We start from the raw sequence: 17672 nt of genomic DNA, 5'->3' as shown, positions 1-17672 counted from the left end.
TTTTACAGTGCTACGCGTTTCCCCTTTACCTCGCTCCACCGTAGTGGGCTGAGGTGGGACTGGGAGGGTGAAAGGGGGCGATTGAGAAGTCTGCGTGTGCGGTGCAGAGAGGTGGAGGTTCAGGCCCGGTGTGGTGTCAGTTAGTGCTCCCCGGTGGTCCGCGTGGCCCAGGAAATAGGAAGTCCACTCAGATACTCTGTGCCTCATTCATGACGATGGAACACTCACGCTGTCTGTGCTGCTGCCGGAGGGATGTGTGTGTGTGTACTGTCTTGAGCTGAACTTTTTATTAGGTCTGTCTATGGCAGGAAAAATCTGTCAAACTGTGTGTCTGGAATGGAGCACATAAATAACTGTTTAAATGCCACTATGTGTATGAAATCTGTTTGTATTACGTTGTGTGTTTAGATTCTGCATAAAGGCATGATTTGTATATGTACCTGCGTTTCTAAAGTGTATATACCATATGAGTAAGTATGGTTATGTTAATATAGGCTTAGACTATATGATTGTAGAAGTGTGTTCTATCCGTGTGTGTGTGTTTGTTGCGTGTCTCTCGGTATCTGTATGGTAGAGAGAGTTGGTTGGGCTCAGATGGGGTGAGGGAAATGAAATGGGCGTGCCCCCCCCCCAGCTGCCCGTCTGTCTGGTCTCCGTCGGTAACCCTGCTTGATGAGATCAGAGGGGTTTGGCTTTCAGCATGAGGCAGCCAGCCTTCCCGCTTATCCTTGTCCTACTGTCTCGCGCTCTCTTTCTCGCTCGCTCACTCACTCTGTGCTGAACTGAAACTAACTCTGAAGAAGAAGAGTGCTCGATAGCGACAGGCGACGGACGCCACGGCAACAAGAGTCGCCGAGGGCAGTAGCGATAGCGGCCGGACGGTTTAGCTTCTGCCAGGCAGGGTGGGAAGAGAGGGTGGGTCACCGCTCTAGGGAGTCTTTTCCCTCAGCAGGACTGAACTGGCTTCTTTCTGTTCTCCTCTTTTCTCATCTGTTCTTTCCACAACGGAGAGAGGGAGAGCTTTTATCACCGCTCTTCTCTTGATTCGTTTTTTTTTTATCGGCTTTGAGGTGGAACAGGAGACACGGAGTTTCACAGAGAAGAGCTACACTGCTGTTACTACTGTAAGCGGCTTGTTTAAGACTGTGTTAGAGAGAGCGCATGGTAGCGAGGTGGATGGCTTTTGTGAAAGTTACGTTTTTTGTGTGCGTGAATGAGGGATGCCGATACCTCGTGATGCACTCTGTACTGTTTATTTGACTATGTACTTCTTAACTAAGAGTTAATTATTCTCGGTGTGTGTGCGTGTGGCATCCTGCATCTCTCTCATGGCTGACCAGATTTTTCCCAGACGCTGCGCGTTTCCTCTTTTCCTGTCGTCTTTAATTCCCCTAATGGACCAGAGGCCCCAGCTGTACAGGACACTCTTCCCTCCTCCGCTCCGTGTGTGTCGGGAATTCTCACATATGCCATCCTCGGATTTCCCTGCCCTTACTGACACTTAGAATTCAGGAGTAGATATGCTTTTATCTATTTTAAAACCTGACCTTTTCTATACCTTTTGACTTCTATACACCCCCCTCCCCCCTCCCCTCCCCCCTCCCCTCCATTCATCTAATATGCTTTGTGCCACAGCTATAGGTTTCTGTTGTCCTACCATGTTTAGGTTAGAGGGGAGGGGGTAAATCTGAGCTGTGCTGCTGGGATGGTTAGATAGCGGGGCTTCATTCTGACTTCATCTCTTTTGTTTTGTCAGCTGCTGACATTTACATCATTTACATTTAAGTCATTTAGCAGACGCTCTTATCCAGAGCGACTTACAAGTACATACATTCATATTTTTTTGTGCTGGTCCCCCGTGGGAATCGAACCCACAACCCTGGCGTTGCAAGCGCCATGCTCTACCAACTGAGCCACACGGGACTACCTCTTGTTTGGCTTGTTATCGCTCTCTCTTTCTCTCTGTCTGCCATTCTGTTTGTGTGCGTTGCTCTTTCGCTCCCCCTTTCTTAGATAAGGTGATTTAGAGAGTAGCAGAGGTTGTGGTGGGTTTCTCTGGCCCATACTGTGTGTTCAAATCCATAATGTTTGTGGGGTGGTTTTCCGGAGGAAAGTCCCTGAGCAGTGACTAACATTATGCTTGGGAGAAGACAGCTGTTAGGAAGTCGTGTTCCATCTACATTTCGGGTTGTTATGCTGTGCGTGTCTCCGCAACGCTAGCATGCAACGGTGTGTGTGTGTTAAGTACCCTTCTATGAGTTTATACCACTGGCGTCAGTTCAGCTAAACCTAGGATATGGCGGGAGGGGTTAGGGTTAACTCTAAAATGCTATTTGGAGAACAGAAGAAAAAAATACCCCCGCCATTCATTATTATTGTAATGTTTGTTTTAAATGTCTGTGGAACGGCATATACACTGTCAACCACTACTCAACCTTATCATCAATGTACTTTTACTTGTTAGATGTGATTTTCGACATCAATGCATTTGCATTGCTGTCAGTGGTGTTAGAGGGACAATAGAGCCTTGAGTACCAGGCCATTAGGTCTTGATGGTCGTTAGCGAAATGGGTACTACCAAGCATGTCCAGAGTGCATAAAACGAGATTACCATGTCTCAATGGTCACGTGAAAATTTTACTGCGGGTGTGTCGGACCGCAAACAACCCTACCTGTGTCGTGCCATTCATCCGCCGCCATCACCTCATGTTTCAGTATGATGATGCATGGCTCTATGTCGCAAGGATCTGTACACAATTCCTGGAAGCTGAAAATGTCCCAGTTCTTCCATGGCCTGCATACTCACCAGACATGTCACGCATTGAGCATGTTTGGGATGCTCTGGATCGACGTGTACGACCGCGTGTTCCAGTTTCCGCCAATATCCAGAAACTTCGCACAGCCATTAAAGGAGTAGGACAACATTCCACAGGCCACAATCACCAGCCTGATCAACCCTACGCGAAGGAGATGTCACGCTGAATGAGGCAAATGGTGGTCACACCAGATACTGACTGGTTTTCTGATACACGCCCCAATTTTTCTTTCTTTTTTTGGTCTGTATTCTCAGTCATGTGAAATCCATAGATTAGGGCCTAATTTATTTACTTCAATTGACTGAATTCCTTATGAACTCTAACTCAGTATAATCTTTGAAATTGTTGCATTTTGTTTGTTCAGTGTAAATCCAAACTGATATATTGGTGTGATTTTTAACCAAGTGCTCAATGACTATTAAAATGCCCATAAAGGCTAGCCATCCAAAACACATGGCATGTCACAGTGCTCTGTGGGTGTGTTCCTGAAGACATCACTGCCTGTCAAGCATTCATTGATTGCAGCACTGCAAATTGCCTGGGCCGTTTTTGTCGGCAGCATGATATAATTTGTACCCACTGATAGGGTGTAAGTGCTGTTTTACCCTTCGCTGATGATTTACTGTTCCTACAGAGCGAGGGATGAGGAAACAAAGGCATGGAGAAAGGGGTGGGCGTACATCAGGGGTACTCAAATACTATTTGAGCCGGTTCGGTCACACATTTCCTATGTGGCAAAGGTCCAGATGTCAATTATCGTTGTAGAAAGAAACCACCTTGTGACCCATGCATGGTTTTTATGTTCAGATAATATAATTTAAATCTATGGATTTAAGGCATCTGTAATAGAATATATACTGGTCCAAAACGTGTGTAGACGTTAATAAGTGTGTTTCTATAGCTTCCAAAATATTTTTTTTGCACGGTGGGGGAGTGCCAAGATGACCGTGTTTGCTTTAATACAGCGCCCCTGTCAGACATTTAGTGTATGTACACATCATTGTTCATGCCCCTCTTGTTGGCGGAGTGTATATTTAGCAGTTTTAAAACATATTTCCAGCACGTTCTTTTTTTTGTGTGCATTTTGCGATGTCTCCTGTGTTCATATTTGAGTGGCTCAAACATTGTAACCAAATCAATGGGGACCCCAGTGGGTCTAGGCCCCTGGGCACATAATCTGGCTATGATAAGTACAAGGTTTAGATATGTTAACTTACCTACCATGCTAAAGAATGTTAGCTGACATGGTCTAGTTACAACAAAAATTGTATATAATCAACCCCTCTGTCACTTGTACCTTCTTTTTTTGATATTTTCAATGGTATTGTTAACAAACACACCTTCATAAAGAAAATTAGAGTTAAAAATAGGTTCAGCCCCTGGTTCGACCGTGATCTTGCAGAGTTACTCCACCTCAAGAATTGCATTTGGCAAAAGTCCCGGCACACACATACTCAGGCTGACTGGCTCTAGTTCAGGCAAATGAGAAATAAGAGCAGGCAGGCAGGCTATCTGGAAGGCCAAAGTTAGTTACTTTAAGGAGCAGTGCTCGCTCTCTGGGTCTAACCCCAAGAAGTTCTGGAAAACGGTTAAAGACCTGGAGAATAAATCCTCCTCACAACTGCCCATGTCCCTTAATGTTGATGTGGTTGTTATTGACAAGAAGCACATGGCTGAGCTCTTTAATCACCACTTCATTAAGTCAGGATTCCTATTTGACTCAGCCATGCATCCCTGCCCGGCCAACATTTCCTCATCTCCCACCCCTTCTAATGTGACTCCCCGACGCTTCTCCCTCTTTTTCCCCAGCCCCACTACAAAGTTTCTCCCTGCAGGCGGTCACTGAGACCGAGGTGCTAAAGGAGCTCCTTAAACTTGACCCCCCTCCCCTATCTGGGTCAGATGGTTTAGACCCGTTCTTCTTTAAGGTTGCTGCCCTTACCATCGCCAGCAATTCTCCAACCTTTTTAACCTGTCTCTCCTTTCTGGGGAGGTTCCCATTGCTTGGAAGACAGCCACAGTTAGTCCCTTTTTTAAAGGGGAGATCAAGCTGATCCAGCTGTTATAGGCCTATTTCTATTTTCCCCTGTTTATCAAAAGTGTTGGAAAAACTTGTCAATAATCAACTGACCGACTTCTTCTTGAGGTCTATAGTATTCTCTCGGATATGCAATCTGGTTTCCACTCAGGTTAAGGCTGTGTCACTGCAACCTTAAAGGTCCTCAATGATGTCACCATTGCCCTTGATTCTAAGCAATGTTGGGCAGCTATTTTTGACTTGTACAAAGCTTTTGATACGGTAGACCATTTCATTCATGTGGGCCAGCTAAGGAGTATTGATGTATCTTGAGGAGTCTCTGGCCTGGTTTGCTAGCTACCTCTCTCAGTGCAGTGTATAAAGTCAGAAAATCTGCTGTCTCAGCCACTGCCTGTCACCAATGGAGTACCCCAAGGCTCAATCCTAGGCCCCATGCTCTTCTCAATTTACATCAACAACATAGCTCAGGCAGTAGGAAGCTCTCTTCCATTTATATACTCAGCTGGCCCCTTCCTAGATGTTGTGTTAAACGCTCTACAACAAAGCTTTCTTAGTGTCCAACAAGCTTTCTCTGCCCGTAACCTTGTTCTGAACACCTTCAAAACAAAGGTCATGTGGTTTGGTAAGAAGAATGCCGTTCTTCCCACAGGTGTTATTACTACCTCTGAGGGTTTAGAGCTTGAGGTAATCACCTCATACAAGTACTTGGGAGTATGGCTAGACGGTGCACTGTCCTTCTCAGCATATATCAAAGCTGCAAGTTAAATCTAGACTTGAGGTTTTCTTGTAATCGCTGCTCTTTCACCCCAGCTGCCAAATTAACCCTGATTCAGATGACCATCCTATCCATGCTAGATTGTGTAGACGTAATTTATAGATTGGCAGGTAAGGGTGCTCTCGAGTGGCTAGATGTTCTTTACCATTCGGCCATCATATTTGCCACCAATGCTCCTCATAGGACACATCACTGCACTCTACTCTTCTGTAAACTGGTCATCTCTGTATACTTGTCACAAGACCCACTGGCTGATGCTTATTTATAAAACCCTCTTAGGCCTCACTCCCCCCTGAGATATCTACTGCAGCTCTCATCCTCCACATACAACACCCGTTCTGCCAGTCACATTCTGTTAAAGGTCCCCAAAGCATACACATCACTGGGTCTCTTCTTTTCAGTTCGCTGCAGCTAGCGACTGGAACGAGCTGCAACAAACACTCAAACTGGACAGTTTTATCTCAATCTCTTCATTCATAGACTCAATCATGGACACTCTTACTGACAGTTGTGGCTGCTTTGTGTGATGTATTGTTGTCTCTAGCTTCTTGCCCTTTGCACTATTTGTACCATGTTGTGTTGCTGCCTTGCTATGTTAGGTCTCTCTTTATGTAGTATGTGTATGTGTGTGTTGTCCTATATTTATTATTTTTTTTTTTTTTTATCCCAGGCCCCTGTCCCTGCAAGAGGCCTTTTTTGATAGGTCATCATTTGTAAATAAGAATTTGTTCTTAAATGACTTGCCTAGTTAAATAAATAAATAGTTGATTTCAAAATTGCACCTTCTGCATTCTCTGGGTTCTTTAAAAGAAAGCTGTGACCCCGCGTATTGAGTCCGTTCTGTATCTGGGCAGCGGTCCGCCTGATTATGGCTGGCGTATGTAGTATTTAGAGGGATGACGGGAGGGAGAGAGGCTAAATAAACTGACAGGGAAAGTTGGAGGGAGAAGTATGGAAATAAATGGAGGAGAGAGGGATAGATTGAGAGCTCTCCCGCCGTCTTCTCCTTGGCTTAATAGGATCAACGGCCCCCGTTAGCAGTGTGGAGTGTCCCTCCTTATCTCTTAAAGACAAATCATCCTGTGGAATTCTGTCCTGTATTTTGACATACTCTAAATAATAACATACTGCGTTCAATCTACCTACTGCTGGCATATCCTCACTAGAATTAATCTAAATTATGTAGATGCTAACGGTTGTTGTAGAATAGTTTGTAAAGGTTTTACTCTTCACTGCAGTTCACACTTCATAGCAACACGCACACACACACACACACACACACACACACCACTAATTGGAACCAGGGTTGCTAGGTATGTGTTGGTCTTTTTTAAAAACACACTGTTTTGGATTCCCGTTAACAGGCTGGTCTGGGTTATTCCCCCTGTGAAGCCGACAGACCGTGATCTTTTTGGTAATTTCCCAAACATTATTATGAGTTTTCCCTAGAAGTCCTCCATCTTGTGTTTGTGCGTAGCTGTTCCGAGATAATGGCTCTACTGTGACCAAAAAGAATGTCAGTGTGAAGGAGCTGTGTCTGAGAGTGAGATTGCGTGTGTGTGTGTGTCACATCAAAGCCTGTCTCCCCAGTCAGAGCATTTTGGATATGCATGAAAGCATGGCTCTGAGGCAGAAGGGACCGAGCAATGATTTTTATACACACATTATGCAACTGATTTTTTAAAAAGCGTTGTTATAGGGAAGGTGGCCAAGTCACCCCCACCCACGTTAGACCTCCCTTTGTTTGGGTCTGTCTTTTTCAGTGACTTTTTCTGTCGGTCCGTGTCTTCGCTCTCGTTCGCGCTCTGTCTGTGTTCGCTCTTGTGCGCGCTCTCTTGCTTTCTCTTCATATACCTCCATTTCATCATGCTTTTCTGTCTCCCTCAAGAAGAAAAAAATATTATTTAGCTCTTTCCCATCCTATATGCTGTCCTTTCTGCTCCCCTAACTGCCATACCTGTCTAGCCCAGCTAAAAGGGAGGATGACAGAGAAGAGCAGACTCTCCTAAATAAGTCGTCAGAAGGCTGGGAGAGCGAGGGAGTCTGCCAGAGACGGGAGAGAGGGAGAGCGATCTAACTCAAATGGGATGGTAGGATCTAAATGTAAACAGCTGGTATGTTGCAGCTCTTCACTGCAACCTCTGGGTCTAGCCCCATTCAGAGGGGTAACGGTGTGTTGCAGGTCAGAGGTCAAGCACCCCCTTGAAGGCGTAATGCATAGGTTACCACCCACATGCCTTCCCAGACTGGGTCTAGGTCAGCTGAGGTCGATGTAAAGGAGCCATCTGGGGGAAATGGGAGGAATGGACATGCTGTGTACACAGACACACTCACACACACTCACACACACAATAACACATACAATAGCACAAAGGGGTACACGCAGGCAGGCCAATTCAGATTTTTTTTTTCCACTAATTTGGCTTTTGACCAGTCAGATCAGCTGTTTTGCCAATTATTTGGGAAAATATCAGAATTGGGCTACCTGTGTAAACGCTGCCATAGACACAGATAATACAGAGAGAGACACTTGTACAGAACTACACCTAGTGACAAACACACACACACACACACACACGACTACAGCTTGGCTACAGTTACTGAGTAGCTAATGACATTCTCCCAGAAACTTCCATAAGAACCCAGCCCTAACCCACCTGCCCACTTATGACACACTCGGAACAGTTAATTGGACACACCGACACGACACACACTCCCTGCTGGGAACTGAACTCTCTGGTGCCACACACACACTGCCAACTCTCATGACCTCATTCCTCTTCTCATTTAATGGGAGGAAGACCGAGAGAGGGGGGGGGGGGGGGGCAGGACTCACAGCTGTGTGGCTGTCTGGCCGTCTGGTCACCCTCCTTCCTGTTAACTTGTGTAGACAGACCTCTCTCTCTCAGGCAGTTGCTGACCTCACTCTGTCTGAGTGTTGTTGTACAGTACTGCATTTGTGTCTGGATATTAGCTTACATAGCAACAGACCTGTATTTCAGTCTGACATCTGTGTGTACAGTACTATATAATATTACACACACAGCTGACTGTGTGTCAGTCTGGTATGAGTGTCCCTTTCCCTGCGTTCAGGAATAGCTATCCCTCATTCCTGGAAGAGACTGATGTGTCATTTCAGCTGAGCAGGAAGTGTGTGTGTGTGTGTCCCAAACAGGAACTGCCTGCTATTGTTACATAGGGCCCTAGTATTTTTAGCTTATCAACCAATCTTCCATTATCTAGTTCAGAGTGTTCTCTTTCACATCACCATGGATCAATTACGCTGCGGCAAGGAGGGATTTTGTTTAGTTTTTTTTTTTTTTAGGCTTTGGAAACTCGGATGGAGCAATACAGCCGACTCGGCTGCTTTTCTAAAAGGCAGTTATTGAAAATGTATTATCTAAAGGAGCGTTAGTGTCCTCTGAGTTCTACTCTAGGGGAAGTATCTCACTTTTGGTGTGTTTTGTTATAGCTCTCGTTCTCTCTCTGGTATCTAGAACTTTGAGTGTCTTTTGCAAGGAGCCAGTGATTTGGGCCAGAACGGAGCAGTCATAAGCTGTAACGTACCCTTACATGCACTCACATTCCTCTCTTTCTGCTTTCTCCTCTCAGGAGTGTCGTTGGCGGCCCCCTTTTGAAAGCGGCGTTGTGGAGTCGGCCACCGACAGGAGTGTGTCATCACCGCTCCCTGTGGTTCCCCTGGTTACTGCACCCGAAAAATCCGCTTTAATGAAGTAACGCCGGGGCGACAGAAGACCGAAACCGACCCAAACTAACACCTTCCTCCCTCCCCCTTTCTCGCCGACACCATGGGTCAGAAGATCTCTGGCGGTGTCAAGTCAGTGGATAGTCGTGGCGAGGGTGGCTCGCCCTCCTTCCGCCCGTCGACCCACCGCCGGCACCTCCACCCCGAGCTGCGGGGCCCTGACTTCTACAAGCCGCCGCGGCTGGACCTGCTGCTGGACATGCCCCCCGCGCCCCCTGACCTCCAGCTCCGCCATGCCTGGAACCCGGAGGACCGCTCGCTCAACGTTTTCATCAAGGAGGAGGATAAACTGACCTTCCACCGCCATCCTGTAGCGCAGAGCACCGACTGCATCCGTGGCAGAGTGGGCTACACGCGGGGTCTCCACGTCTGGCGGATCCACTGGCCGGCGAGACAGCGAGGGACACACGCTGTGGTGGGAGTAGCCACGGCCGACGCCCCCTTACACTCGGTCGGCTACACGGCACTAGTAGGCAGTGACTCGGAGTCCTGGGGGTGGGACTTGGGCAGGAACCGACTGTACCATGACAGTAAGAACCGGGCCCAGGTTTCCCTACCTTCATATCCGTGTTTCTTAGAGCCAGAGGAGGCTTTCGTGTTGCCGGATGCTCTTCTAGTGGTGTTGGATATGGACGAGGGCACGTTGAGTTTCATGGTGGACGGACAGTACCTCGGTGTGGCATTCAGAGGCCTGAAGGGGAAGAAGCTGTACCCGATCGTCAGTGCTGTGTGGGGCCACTGTGAGATCAGCATGAGATACGCCAACGGACTGGATCGTAAGTGTCCTCCTTCCCCCCCCCCCCCCCCTCTCTGCTATTTCTCACGGGAACTAATAAGTAGAGGTATTTCGCAATGCATCATTGTATAAGATGGTAACACAGTGATACACTAATAGTAGACGACATTGAAAAATGCTTAATTAGCCTCTTTTTTTCATTACCGCTGATTTGACAGGATATTAGAAGCAGCATGGTAGGAGGTCCTTTCAACCAAAGTGATCGTGAAGGAGAACAGATGAAGAAAGCAGGCCTTTAAAGCAGGGATCTTCAACTAGTTTCAGCCCCGGTCCAATTTCTTGAGTGGATGGTCAGGGGGCTGGAAACATATTTACAAATCATTTGTAGACTGCAAGAAGACCAAACAGATGTAATATTTGACAAAAACATTTCAAACCTTGCTTAGATAGATAGATATCTATCTATCTCTCAGTTATGCGTGCAAGTACTTTGGAACAGCTTTCCAAAATTTAAATCACTTGGAGCTGATTTGCTGGTCTTTTTAGTATTTATTTTTTTATGTCCAAAAAGAGACCTGAGAGACAACTTTTTTTCTTTTTCTTTTCAGAACTTGGGGGACAAATACGTTTGGGAAGCCTGCTTTGAAGGGTGCATGGAACTTTGCATTGCGTCATTATAGGATGCTTTCCTGGAATAGCTACAATTACTGTTCAGAACATCAGAGGGCAGATACAGACGCCAAACAGAACCATATCTGCCTACAGTATCTTGTTCTGTCATTATCTACCCATAAAGAGGGAGTGTGGACACTGAAGTCATTTAGCTTCGCAATGAACAGGGTTCTTTGTTTACTGCGCTGTCGATGTCACGTTTAATTTGGTAACATACAGCCATATCACTTTGCGATATAACGCATTGTATGATAGTATAGAAGCAGTATATCAATTCCAAATGATGAAGGATTAAAAACACGTTAAGACTTCTGTGGTGGTCTTATATCTAGGGCTGTGATGGTCATGGACTTTTTGATGACGGTTAAACTTTTTTGTTTTAAATGCACATTTTTCTCCTCCGCTCCTGACTGTGCTGCCATGGAAAAATAATGGGCATCAATCACCATTCAAGTCAATGATGGCATAGTGGGTGGACTAGCGGTCATTGCGAGTGTACCCATAGGAAAAAGCAGGAAGTAAAATATTTATTTATTCAACTGACATTACAAAGTTAACATCAGCCACATCCAGTTAAAATCATTTGAATGAATATTCTACTTTAACTTGGAAATTGCATGACAATACCAGGGCAGCCTTTGCGAGTGTACCCAAGAGTTTACCAGTCAAATTGACAGAATTGAAGTTCCAAGCCCGTACTATTTCTGACTGATGCATTGTGCGGGTTGTTGCCATGGCAACCGAAGACTCATTTGCTTGTTTCAGGAAGGAGTAACCGAGTTGCATCACATTAAGAGTCCATGTTATGGCCGAAACGGATGCCCGGCTGTCTCCCTTGCACACACAGTATACAGTGCATTCGGGAAAGTATTCACACCCCTTGACTTTTGTTACGTTAGTCTTATTCTAAAATAGATTAAATAAAAAATACAAATCCTCAGCATCTAAACATAATACTCCATAACGACAAAGCAAAAACTAGTTTGTAGAAATGTTTGCAAATGTATATAAAAAAAATTAAAAAACTTGTATCACATTTAGGTATTCAGCCCCTTTACTCAATACTTTGTTGAAGCCCTTTGGCAGCGATTACAGCCTCGAGTCTTCTTGGGTATGGAAGGTGAACCTTCACCCCAGTCAGGTCCTTAGCAGGTTCTCATCAACGATCTCTGTACTTTGCTCCGTTCATCTTTCCCTCGAGCCTGACTAGTCTCCCAGTCCCTGCCGCTGTAAAACGTAGGGATGGTGCCCGGTTTCCTCCAGACGTGACGCTTAACATTAAAGCCAAAGAGTTCAATCTTGGTTTCATCAGACCAGAGATTCTTGTTCCTCATGGTCTGTGAGTCCTTTAGGTGCCTTTTGACAAACTCCAAGCGGGCTGTCATGTGCCTTTTTGCTGAGGAGTGACTTCAGTCTGGCCTAAAGGCCTAATTTGGTGGAGTGCTGCAGAGATGGTTGTCCTTCTGGGAGGTTCTCCCACCTGGTGCTCTGTCAGTGACCATCGGGTTCTTGATCACCTCACTGACCAAGGCCCTTCTCCCCCGATTGCTCAGTTTGGCCAGGCGGCCAGCTCTAGGAAGTCTTGGTGATTCCAAACTTCTATTTAAAAATGGAGGCCACTGTGTTCTTGGACCTTCAATACTGCAGAAATGTTTTGGTACCCTTCCACAGATCTGTGCCCCGACACAATCCTGTGTCGTAGCTGTACGGACAATTCCTTCGACCTCATGGCTTGGTTTCTGCACTGACATGCACTATCAACTGTGGGACCTTATATAGACAGGTGTGTGTGTGTGTGTGTGCCTTTCCAAATCATGTCCAATCAATTGCATTTACCACAGGTGGACTCCAGTCAAGTTATATAAACATGTCAAGGATGATCAATGGAAACAGGATGCACCTGAGCTCGTTTTCAAGTCTCATAGCAAAGGGTCTGAGTACTTATGTAAATAATGCATTTGTTTATTTTTTAATAGATTTGCTAATGTTTCTAAAAAACTGTTCGCTTTGTCATTGTGTGTAGATTGAGGATTTAAAAAAATATTAAATCTATTTTAGAATAAGGCTGTAACGTAACAACATGGACAAAGTGAAGGGGTCTGAATACTTTCTGTGTGTCTATTCTCAGCAAAAAAAGAAACAACCCTGTCTTTCAAAGAATTCATAAAAACCCAAATAACTTTACAGATCTTCATTGTAAAGGGTTTAAACATTGTTTCCCATGCTTGTAGGCAATTAAGGTCACAGCTATGAAAACTTAGGACACTAAAGAGGCCTTTCTACTGACTCTGAAAAACGCCAGAAGAAAGATGCCTAGGGACCCTGCTCATCTACGTGAACGTGCCTTAGGTATGCTGCAAGGAGGTATGAGGACTGCAGATGTGGCCAGGGCAATAAATTGCGATGTCTGTGCTGTGAGACGCCTAAGACGGGGAGACAGGACGTACAGCTGATCGTCCTCACAGTGGCAGACCACATGTAACAACACCTGCACAGGATCGGTACATCCAACCATCACACCTGTGGGACAGGTACAGGTTGGCAACAACTGCCCGAGTTACACCAGGAACGCACAATCCCTCCATCAGTGCTCAGACTATCCGTAATAGGCTGGGCGAGGATGGGCTGAGGGCTTGTAGGCCTGTTGTAAGGCAGGTACAAACCAGACATCACCGACAACAACATCCCCTATGGGCACAAACCCACTGTCGCTGGGCCAGACAGGACTGGCAAAAAGTTTCAACTTTAAACTTTCAACTTTCAAAGACTTGTTTAAACTCCCCCCTCCCCCTCACACACACCTGCAAAGAGTGTTCTCATAACACACACTTTTGATCTGAACCCCCCCCCCCCCCCCCCCCCCCCCACCCCGCCGGAGTCATATTTTAACCTTACAACATGGAATGTTTTTGTCTGTTGCTGGGTGGAAACTGAAAGGAAAAAAGCCCCTGTAAAGTCTGCTGTGTTTGTTCTTGCTAGACGAGTCACTTTCGATGTTTGAGACCAGAGGAAGACCTGGGGATTCTCGACACACACACACTGACCTTCCTTTGAAGTTGTAAGGTTTGTTAAACCTGTAGTTTTCATACCACTGCACACATCAGATGACTGTTACGTATCTTTTGTGCTGCAGTGGCTTTTGTTGGTCTTTTCCTGGGTTAGGCCTTGTTCAAAGCAGCCCATTTGTTATCCAGAACGGTTTTAACCGAACCGTTCACATTTACCATTTTTGTGCTGTTGAATATCACGGATTGGAACCGCAATGGTCTAGCTCGGAGAATCTCGACGTCTGTTCAAAGCACCAGTTTAAAAGTATTTTCAGTGCCTGAAAAATGCTTTTAGACAGTTGAAAGTGGGCTTTCAAGCTTAGTGCTGAGAAAGTAGAATGAATGTTGAAAGCTCTTCTCCTTCAAAGGTGGTAGTTTTAAAGAAATGGCTGATGGTGTACAGTAGGAGCTGAAAGCCTCGGCTAAAGACCCGTTTTTGAAGATGTGATGCACCTTCATGCGTTTACACGTGTCTGTATGTGTGCGAGATTGTGTGTTTTGTGAATGTCTGTGTGCGCCTTAATGTTATTGCATGTTCTGTGCACTTACGTATGCGTGTTTTTGAGTAGGCCTATGTCTGTGGGTGTGTTAGCGAACGGGGGGGTCTCTTATTTATATGCCAAGGCATGCCCATCAGAATAATGAAATTCTGCCTTTTACAGAAGGAGAAAGTTGGAGCAACAGAATGAAACATGAGGGCTTTGAACTTTTCAATCTATAGCATCTAAATGAGCACGAGAAGGCACAATAAACGAGCTGGGGAAGTAGAGCCATATATGGGTCAACATGCCATGCATCAATATGCTCCCATGATATATTGAGAAATATGTTGATTCGGGATGTGACCTCAAATAAATCCATCAGGGAAACCCCAGATGCGTGTGATCGGGATGCTTTCAATTTACTGTGAGACGAGGTAGGTAGAGTAGATGCCCTTAGGCAAATGCAATTTTTTTGGTGGAGAGAGATGGGATATCTAGTTGTCCTCCATAGCGGTGTGTGTGTGTGTGATAAAAAATAAAATAAAAAAAAATATATATATATATATATATATATATATATTTTTTTTTTTCTTTTTTTTTTTCTGGAATTTAAATAAGACATGACTTTAAAAAAAATAGATGTACATAACTGCCAACAAGTGATGTTTAGATTGTATGAATTTATCTAGCAGCAGCTGTTTTAGCACACTTGACTCACTGTTATGAAGTCCTCATGTCTTTCTGCCACTGGGATGTCGTGGGTGTTTGCTTGTCTCTGGACTTTTTGTTGTTGTTGCTTGTTGGCGTGTGTGTCTTAGTACACCGTGTGTTTGCTTGTCCCCATGGGAGGCTGTGGACAGTATGTAGGAGGAAGCCAACAACTGAGTTTTCCCAGAAATCCCCTGGAATTCTCTGATGGCTCTGTGTGTTGATTTGAGGTGGGTGATGTGAATGCTCTGACTGGGGTGAGCTTCCAGAGAAAGTAAAGGTGGAGAAGAGGGTGGGTGGAGGGATAGAGGGACTCTGCTGTCTGAGGTCCAGTGTCTGTATTGGGAAATGAGTGTTACGCCCAGTGGGCTTTGGCTGAGACGCAGGCAGACACTGTATGTATTGCGTGTGCGTCATTGTATCATGTGCCTTCATCCCATCCAGTGATGCTCACAGAGCCCCAGTGTCGTGAACAGCGGGGTGGGACAGGCACAATGTCTTGTGTGTGTGAAGGTAATTTGTGAGGGGAGAGCGTCTGTCAGACAGGGAGCTGTGTGTGTCCTGTGTTTCTCTCGCCACAGAGCCACAGTGTGTGTCTGATCAGTGGGCTGAATCTGTCTGGTGCTTTGCTACTGATGGGGTCTCCTCTCTGGTGCCCAGGAATGTGTGTCAGCCAGCCGGTGTACACACACACACACACACACACACAGACCTCACTCACCCCTTTTATCATAACCTCAATGATACACCTAGCTCATGACTGTCAGCCAGTGTATGGTAGGACTGTGTTCAGGAAGGTAATGACTTTTGAGAAACGTGTGAGTGAGAGACGGTGCTCTGAAGTATTGTGATGTGTGTACACCGGCTGGCTGACACACATTCCTGGGCACCAGAGAGAAGTCCCCATCAGTAGGCGAGCGTCAGCCAGACGAGCGAGCGTCAGCCAGACATCTCTGGAGATCTGCAGAGAAGAATGTGAGAAACTCCCTGAAATAAAGCTGTGCCAAGAAGACTGAAATCGAGGCTGTAATCGCAGCCAAAGGTGCTTCAACAAAGTACTGAGGAAAGGGTCTGACTACTTAGGTACATGTGATATTTAAATGTAATTGTTTCTGTTTTTGCTTCCTCATTATGGAGTATTGTATATAGATTTGATCCCTTTTAGAATAAGGCTGTAACATAACAATGTGGGAAAAAAGGGTGGCTACTTTGAAGAATCTCAAATCTATTTAAATGTAACACTTTCCATGTGTTATTTCATAGTTTTGATGTCTTCACTTTATTCTACATTGTAGAAAATAAATAATAACCCTTGAAAGAGTAGGCGTGTCCAAACTTTTTACTGGTAGTGTATATATGCAGTGGTGTCAGGAAGACCCAAAAATTGTCAGACTACAGTCACCTAAGTCATGGACTGTTCGCTCTGCTACCACACGGCAAGTGTTACCGGAGCGCCAAGTCTAGGTCCAATATGCTTCACAGCTTCTACCTCCAAGACATAAGACTGCTGAACAATTAATCAAATGTCCACCTGGACTATTTGCATTGTTTGTTTTTACACTGCTGCTACTTGCTGTTTATTATCTATGTATAGTCATTTTAACCCTACCTACATGTATAAATTACTTTGGCTAACCTGTACCCCCGCACATTGACTCGGTACTGGTACCCCCTGTATATAGCCTTGTTACTTTTTTAAAATTGTAGTTTTTACTTTAGTTTATTTAGCAAATATTTTCTTAACCAACAATGCAGTTAAGATAATAGAATTAAGGGCTTTTTAAGTAAGCATTTCCTGGTAAGGTCGACACCTGTTGTATTCGGCGCATGTGGGTGAATCCAAGTAGAGGAGTGGACTTGGCAGTCCTTTTTGGGAAGGGACACGGTACAGCTGTGGCAGATGTTTCAGCCTTCCCTGACCTTTGGGAGTTTGTTGCACAAACATAGGGATTCTCTCATCTCTTTCTCCCTGTTGAATACACGGTGAGAAGGGAGAATCTCGCTCTCTCTCTCTGCCAAGCTAAATATGAGGGATTAATTTCTCACTAAATATTTGATGAGTTGTGCCAACATGCCAACACTCATTTTAATTAGCATATGTGTGGAAGAGAAGGGGGGGGGTTGGACAGAGAAGATTGCTATCAGCGTAAAACATCTAAGAATAGGGCCAGGAGTTTTTCCTGGTGTTGTCAGGTAATCTGGAAACACTAATGCTCCTGAAGCATGGGCTCTGTGTATTAGAGCCACCTCTATAACAACTGTTCCATGACCTTTTTAATTGTTTATTATAAAGCATGGTAGGAAGACCATGACACTCCACTGTGTGTGTAAGCTCTGTGCCTCCATGCAGCCCCCATCGCGTGTGCCAGGACTCTGGAGAGAAGCTGCTACCGCTAATGGGTGCTTGGCGAGTGTCCAGCAGACCGGAGATACTCTAGGGAACAGGGAGAGTTTGCGCGTGAGGCTAAAAGCAGCGTAGCCCAGAACTAAGCGCTAACCCTACTATGCAGCAGCACACTGTTGGAATTTATCCAGAGCTCAACGCTAACTCACTAACGGCCTGGCTGCAGGGAGCTGGTTGGCTGGCGGCTCACAGCTTGGGCTACTTCCTGTTATGTTGACTGATCTATAA

At 45.4% G+C, this 17672-nt stretch overlaps 1 protein-coding gene across 3 annotated transcripts in view; it reads left to right on the top strand.

Moving 5' to 3' along the window:
• LOC129814297 (SPRY domain-containing SOCS box protein 4-like) overlaps positions 1–17672 on the top strand; it is an 89345-nt gene that overhangs the window by 33333 nt on the left and 38340 nt on the right. The window contains exons 3-4 of one of the 3 annotated variants that reach the window (XM_055867335.1): positions 9242–10171; positions 10740–13613. In XM_055867335.1, the coding sequence (XP_055723310.1) occupies positions 9439–10171; positions 10740–10777 (771 nt within the window). In that variant the 5' untranslated portion in view covers positions 9242–9438 and the 3' untranslated portion in view covers positions 10778–13613. Of the gene's footprint in view, positions 1–655; positions 1125–9241; positions 10172–10739; positions 13614–17672 lie in introns of those variants that run through there. The other 2 variants (XM_055867334.1, XM_055867332.1) reach the window with 2 other exon arrangements.

This window comes from Salvelinus fontinalis, chromosome 17 (assembly GCF_029448725.1).
Source record: "Salvelinus fontinalis isolate EN_2023a chromosome 17, ASM2944872v1, whole genome shotgun sequence".
NCBI lineage: Eukaryota > Metazoa > Chordata > Actinopteri > Salmoniformes > Salmonidae > Salvelinus > Salvelinus fontinalis.
This window is presented reverse-complemented; position numbering and strand designations above follow the sequence as displayed.